Source organism: Solanum pennellii, chromosome 8 (genome assembly GCF_001406875.1).
Source record: "Solanum pennellii chromosome 8, SPENNV200".
NCBI lineage: Eukaryota > Viridiplantae > Streptophyta > Magnoliopsida > Solanales > Solanaceae > Solanum > Solanum pennellii.
In genome coordinates this window covers 17667095-17674711 of record NC_028644.1, presented here as the reverse complement: position 1 = coordinate 17674711, position 7617 = coordinate 17667095, and the positions used below count along the sequence as shown (strand labels likewise).

The 7617-nt window shown below is 36.6% G+C and overlaps 1 protein-coding gene across 1 annotated transcript; it reads left to right on the top strand.

The window, feature by feature from the left end:
* Positions 1–415: 415 nt before the first annotated feature.
* LOC107027513 lies at positions 416–3795 on the top strand. The gene is made up of 4 exons (XM_027919266.1): positions 416–703; positions 1633–1708; positions 2224–2522; positions 3148–3795. The coding sequence occupies exons 1-4, from the start codon at positions 416–418 to the stop codon at positions 3793–3795; spliced, it is 1311 nt and encodes a 436-aa protein (XP_027775067.1).
* Positions 3796–7617: the final 3822 nt, after the last annotated feature.

The window sequence follows — 7617 nt, the reverse complement described above, 5'->3', positions numbered from 1 at the left end:
ATACGTGAATAAATGGCAAAGATGAGAACGTAGTTGACGTTGGTAAACTTCGGGAACTATTTGAATAGAACTCCACCACCGGATAAGGAATGCTATTTTGAGGAAGATTCATATGCGGTGAATGATCAGACAGGGGTTTCCGATCAAATGCCTAAGGGTCCAAGATGGATACTTGGCGCCAAGGTCAAGAAAACCAAGGTCAGAAGTATGGCAATTAAAACCGAGAGGATCAATATGTCAAAGAAGGCAGCTACAATCGCAACAACAACTAGAACCGGATAAACTATGGTAAGAGAAATGATCGGGTTTGACCTTATGTTCCTCAAAAAAATCGAAAATATGTTCCTAGGGAAGATGGAGGTAACATGTCATTTATTGAGGATATGATGCAAAAGATGATGAGAATATTAAAGAGATGTTGAATGCCTTGTATGGTATTGGTCAAAAAGTTGAAGCCCATGAATTGTCCATAAATCATCTTAAGGAGCAGATGAAAGAGTTGTCCACCACAGTGAACACATGCCTACCAGTCACTCATCTGAGCAACATCATACAGAATCCAAAAGACAATTGGCATTATATGGTAGTCACTACTCACGGGGGTAAGAAAACTATGGATCTACCAATGTCGTCTAAGGTGGAAGTTGATACGGGTATAGATGATGATGTGGTTGAGAAGGGGAGAGTTCTCCATGATGTTCTAGTAAAAAAATTGAGTGATTCATCTTTCTATCCAATTTCGTTATTTTTTATCGTGAGGTTGACTTTGAGGTTCCCATTGTTCATGGGAGACCATTCCTTGCCATGGGTCATGCTTTTGTTGATATGGAGAAAGGACAGATAAAGTTCAGAATTAATAATAAAGAGGCGAGTTTTGAAATTTGTAGGTCCCTAGAGTAGATTGGTGAGCTTCAATCAATATCTGTTATAACTAATAGAGTTGAGAGTGTTTCTGAGGTGCAAATCAAGGAGATAGAAGGTGTTGAAGCATTAGTAGCAGTGATGATGAACTTTTAGAGTTATTGAATCAAAGGGCATGATGAGTTGGTGACCGCACTTGATAAGTGAGAATATCAGTCAAAGCCTAAGAAATTGGACTTGGATATAAAGAATCGTGAGACTCTACCTGCAAGACAGTCTGTGAAAGCGGCAACTAAAATTGGAGCTCAAGGCTCTACCCCCACATTTCAGATATGCTTTCTTGGGTAAAGATGAGACACTCCCAGTCCTTATTGCATAGGATCTTAATGGGCGACAAGTAGAGTGTATTGGCATTAGTGTTAATGAGGTTCAAGCAAGCTATTGGGTGAACTATTGAGGACATTATTAGGATTCCTCCTGATATTTTCTCTTAAAAAGTCCAATTCATGTCGGATCATAAGCCTAGGATCAAGCATCAAAGGAGATTTAATCCACCTCTGCAAGAGGTAGTCAAGAAGGATATCATTAAGTGGTTGGATGCTGGAGTCATCTATACCATAGCAGTCAGTAGTTAGGTATTCCATGATCAGTGTGTTCCTAAAAAGAGTGGTATTATTGTGGTCCCCAATGAAAGACTCAATCTTGTTCCGATGCGGCCGGTGACCGGATGGAGAGTTTGCATGGACTAACGTAAGTTGAATGCTTGGACAGAGTAAAACTACTTCCTCTTCATGGATCAGATGTTGGATAGACTTGCAGGAAAGGGGTGGTATTGCTTCCTTGATGGGTATTCGATCTACAACCAAATATCTATAGCCCTAGAATACCAAGATAAATCCACCTTCACTTGCCCCTATAGGACCTTCGCTTTCAAACACATGTCATTTGGGTTGTGCAGTGCTCCGGCAACCTTCCAGCGGTGTATGATGTTGATTTTATCCAACATGGTTGAGGAAACTATTTAGATATTCATCGATGATTTCTTGGTGGTTTGTGACTCTTTTCATAGATGCTTGGATAATTGTCCAATGTACTAAAAAGGTGTTAAGACTTCAACTTGCTGCTAAATTGGGAGAAGTGTCACTTTATGGTGAAAGAAAGCATAGTGTTGGGCCATCGGTTCTCTCAAAAAGGTATTGAGGTGGATAAAGCTAAAGTAGAGGTAACAGAAAAGCTTTCTCCACCTATCTCGATCAAAGGTGTGAGAATTTTTCTTGGGCATGGAGGCTTCTAGCGGAGGTTCATAAAAGATTAATTAAAAATTATAGAGTAAATTTGATTTTGATGATGCTTGTCTGATAGCATTTGGAGAGTTGAAGAATAAGTTTGTCTCTGCACCCATCATTATTGTTGCAGATTGGGGGGAACCTTTTGAGGTCATGTGTGATGCAAGTGGGTTGGCGCTTGGAGTTGTATTGGGGCAGAGGCGTGAGAAGATGCTTCACCATATTTATTATGCAACCAAAGATCTAAATGCAGCCCAAACAAACTACATCGTTATTGAGCAAGAGTTTTTTTGCAGTGGTGTTTGCATTCGAGAAGTTTTGATCTTATTTTCTTGGGACCGCTATCATAGTGCACACGGACCACTCGGCTTTGAGGTATTTAACGGCAAAAAAATGTCCAAAACCACAGCTTATTTGATGGGTGTTGTTGTTGTAAGAATTAGATTTTGTTGTGAAAGACTGCAAGGGAACAGAGAACCAAATTACCGATCACTTGTCTAGATTAGAGGATGAAGCGTTGCTCGAGCTTGGTGATAGGGGTGTGATTAATGATATGTTCCCAGATTAAAAGGTGTTGGCTTCTTCCCATGACTCATTTATTTTGTTTGCCGACTTTGCTTATTATTTTTCACGCAATTTGGTACCTCCAAATTCATTGTCACACCATAGGAAGAAGTTTATGCATGATGTGAAAAAGTTCTTTTGGGATGAGCGATACTTTTATCATGGTTGTGGGTATGGGATTATTCGTTGTTGTGTGCCCGAGGTTTAGATGTTAAGTATTCTTGAGGCATGCATTTTTCGTCTGTTGGTGGGCTTCTAGTGGTGTCCGTACTGCACACACAAAATTTTGCAGTGTGGATACTATTGGCCTACCATCCACCAAGACACTCATGATTTTTCCATGTCTTGTGACCATTGCCAAAGAGAGGATTTGACTTCAAAGAGGCAAAAGTTTCCTATGAACCCAATCATGGTAATTGAGTTATTTGATGTATAGGGCATTGCTTTTATGAGGCCATTTGTGAGTTCATATGGGATGAAGTATATTCTGGTTGTGGTTGATTATGTATGGAATTGGGTGGAAGCAATTGTGCTCCCCTACAATAAAGGAAGGAGTACCACCACATTCTTGAAAAAGAACAGCTTCTCCAGATTTAGTACCCCAAGGCCAATAATTTATGACGGGGGTTCACACTGTTGCAGTAAGTTTTTTAAAATACTTGTTGATCATAAGTATGGTGTCCGGCACAATGTATCCACTCGTTACCATCCACAAACTACTGGACAAGTTGAAGTTTCAAACAGAGAGATAAAGCAAATCTTGGCAAAGATTGTGAATGCCAATAGAATGGATTGGTCAAGCAAGATTCATAATGCTCAATGGTCCAATCACACTCCATACAGGACTCTCATAGGTATGTCTCCCTATCAACTTGTATATGTGAAGTATTGTCATTTGCCGGTAGAGCAAGAGCATAAGGCTATGTGGGAAATGAACAAGCTAAACTTAGATTGGGGCGATGCATCAACTCAAAGAGTGAATGACCTGTATTTACTCAATGAGTTTCGCCTAGAAGCCTATGAACGTGCAACCTTGTGTATAGATAAGATGAATAAGTACCACGATAAATGGATTAAAAAGTGAGATTTTGTTGTTGGGAATATCGTGTTTCTATTCAACTCGAGGTTGCACTTGTTTCCATAAAGGTCAAGTCGAAATGTTCTCGGCAATTTTTACTCAAAAATGTGTTCCCACATGGAGTGGTGGAGCTTGAAAATATTGAAGGAACAAGGTTCAAGGTGAATGGGGATAATCAAGCTTTATCTTGTGAATATGGAAAGTGTGCAAGAAGTTATTAAGGCCTACTATCTTGATGAAGTCTTAGTAATTAAGAGGCTTGCGTCATGCAGCGACGTTAAATGAAGCGCTACTTGGGAATCAACCCAAGGTGTATAATATAGCCAACCATGGGTTTATGTTTTCTTCTAAGTATCTTTTCTTAGTTTATTTGATTCTTAGTACAAAAGTAATTAGGTGTTAATTTTTGTTTTAGTGTTGGCTAGATATAGAATAGGGTCCGTGTCTAAAAAATATCCAGAAAATACAAAAAGAATTGCCTAATGGTTTCTACATGTGCATGTTCACAAGGAAAAATCTACAGAATAAGGTCTAGTGCATAGGTCTATAGACACCATCGACGGTCTGTAAGTCACTCTACGGATCGTAAATGGTGCCCGTAGATCCAGGTAAGACCTCCAATTTTTTCTATGTGTGAATGTGATCTATGGTCTTGACCTACGGACCGTAGATCAACCTATGGACCACAAATAGGGTCTCGTAGGTCAAAAACCCTATCTTGAACTACCCTACCCGGATAGACTAATACATAAAATCCCAAGTTTTAAAAACATTTCCCAATTCTTCCAAACACCATCAACCTCAATCACTCCCAATTTTTCCACATTTCACTCTCTCTTGTACCATACCCATCCTCCATTAACATCAAATCAACCACCCCCATTCCCTACAAACCTCCATTGCCCAAAACCTCAATTCCTAAATACTCTAGTGTATGGGCACGGTGCAAGTAGGTGGAAATATTTTTGGTGATCATTGAAGTATTAGTGTAGTCGCACAATCAAACCACTCTTCATTACTTGTAAGGTTATTAGCTTTCCCTCACTTCGAATTTTGGTTCATAGCTTGATATTTGGAAGTCGGGAGTGGGTCTTGACCTCGGGTAGTTAATTTTCCATCAATTCATGTTTAGTGTGAAATATAAACAGCCAAAAGATGATGTTTAGTGATTGTGTGTAATCATATTGTGAAACCAATGTAACTAATTGGTCTACATGCAAGTTTTGACTTAGGGTTCCATATGCATAAAATTAAACAAATGGAATCCTTGGGATGAATAACTAGTATGGTTTAATGTTGAAATGCATGAGTAAACTAGGATATTTTTGAAATTGGCTTAACATGAGGTCTCAACAATAAGACACATTTGAAACATGGCACAATCCCCACCTACGACACCTCATCTACGAACCAAAAGTCAAGTTACGAACCATACATCTTGTCTATATGAGGAAGCAATATCAAAATTCATTAAGTGTGACTACGGACGTGACATACGGTCCGTAGTTCAATATGCAGACCGTTCTTCATGCCCGTACTTTCCTCCTCAGACCAACTTATTGGTCACTCTGACTTACAGAGGGGGTTTACAAACAGTAGGTTACCACAATCACTTGTTTTTAGTTTCTACTTATTTTCATTTTTAGTTCTAAAATTGATTCCAGTGTGCCTTGGGTTTCTTTCGGGTACTAACCACTACTCTACATGTATTATGGCATCGAAAAAGGAACAAGTCCTAAAGGAGAGGTCAAAATCAACGAGATCTTCCCCAAAGCTAGTCTTCAATGACTCAAATGGTGCTTTGTATATAAACCAAATCAGTGGTAACCAATGAAAGGAGAGAAAAGTTTTTTCTCTTCTAAACAAAAATCACAACAATAGAAAAAGTATTATTTTATTATGTATAGTGCACAAAAAGTGATTTCAAAAGTTTTTTTTAAACCACTTTAAAAGAAGATATAGTGGGATTTGTCAACAAATTTGTAAGCTTTTTAAAAAAGAGTATTTGACTGTCCAATTTAATGCACTATGCACACCTGATTCTCACCTCGATGAGATACGTAGGCTACCTTCCTCGGGTTTGGTGATCTTTTCTAAAATTTTCAAAAAAAAATAGTTCATTCCTTATAAAAAATATCCAAAAGTAATAAACATTCCTTGTTTTAAAAAAAGCAAAAAATATTTATTTCTTATAATAAAAAAATATAAAGCGTGTTTATGATCTTTCTGAACTACCTTTGACCTGATTCTTTCTTTGACAAGATATGTAGGCAACCTTATTTTGAGGTTTGGTATAACCAAGGAAAAATCTAGAAATTCTAATCACAAAAACTGGGGCAAAAAAGGGGTTTTTAATTATTATTTGAATTTCGAATAAAAATGTTTCTCTTCCTTATTTTAAAATCTACAAAAAATAGAATAAAAAAATTGTTTTTTAAAGAAGAATTTTTTTTATTTTATAAAAAAGATAATAATTCTTGACTTAGTTGGTACCGACATACTTAAAATTATGCATAAAAAAAGTGTTAAATTATTTGGCAAGACAGATCAACTTTGTTGTGACCTATTGACTTCTTTTGGTATCTTTATGATATTAATGTAATACTTAAGAAACTATTTTGCTTAAAATTCAGGCTAAAACGAATTCAAATTCGTGTTTCATGTGCATTGCGTGGTGAGCTTTACATATAAAATTCAATGACACGACTTTGTTAATTTAGAACTTGGCCCGAATGTTGGGTGATGCGAAATTTTGAGCAACATTGATTTTGGAAAAGATTATAGGCTTTATTTGAACTCCGATTTTGAGCTTCGAACATTTTTATTTGAATAACTACATGTTAAAAAAATATCCTTCGGAGTGCAGGAATACACTATTCTTTGATCCCACTTTCTTGAGCGCACTATCAATTATCTACATAATGCCAAAGATCTAAGTTGGGCAACAAAGTGAAAATATCAAATATGTGAAACTAAAAAAAAATGATACAAAGCTATAAAGAAGAATGAAAATATCTCCAACGAAAAGAAGAGAAAATGAGAAAAATAAATAAATAAATAAAGAGCTTTCAAGAAAGCAATGTCAAATGCGAAAATGAAAGAACATTAAAAGTTGTACAAATTTTAAGGAGGAAATAGTCACTTTATCCCATATGAATATCCTACCTTTCCCTAAGCCTACATTAAAAGCAAATGACAAGTCCTATATGATCTCATGTTTTGTGTTCTCACATTACTGGATTCTACATAAGGATCGAGCATATGGTATCTCAATCTCATGCATTGGACATCTTTCTGAATGTGAGTGACTTTCAAAAATGTCCTACAATCTAAATTATTATATTGTGTAAACTAGGACTTTCATTTGTTGCTAGTACATTTGAAACATGATGATATGAATATTTACATCCCTTAATTTAGGCAAAATGAATTGATCTTGAAAATACTAAGTATGTTTCAGATACCATTTGAATCTATAGGGATTACTCAAAGTTGACCTCATATTTGTTTGAAAGTAGTTGAATATTGTTCATATGCATACTAATTGTTGGTACCAACTAAAGTCAAGACATATTCAAACATGAACCGATTCTTTCCCAAAAAATTTTAAGAAAAAGAAAAATAACTTTTGATTTATTGAACTACGTTCGACCTGATTCCTAAGAGGATAGATAGGCATGTAACACTCCCAAAGTTCATGACTTAGTCTAGAGCCTCACTAGAAGAACTAAGACTTGAAACACTGTTTCAAATCCTAAAATAATGTATTGAGACAATGTAGGAAATGTTAGAGTCAAAACGTCAAGAAACGTCCATGACGTCTGGAGA

Coding starts and splice junctions, on each gene's coding strand:
- LOC107027513 (XM_027919266.1), top strand. CDS start 416: ATGTTGAATGCCTTGTATGGTATTGGTCAAAAAGTTGAAGCCCATGAA. Junction 1,709..2,223: donor TGGTATTGCTTCCTTGATGG/GTATTCGATCTA, acceptor CTTGTCTGATAG/CATTTGGAGAGTTGAAGAAT. Junction 2,523..3,147: donor ACGGACCACTCGGCTTTGAG/GTATTTAACGGC, acceptor TTTGATGTATAG/GGCATTGCTTTTATGAGGCC.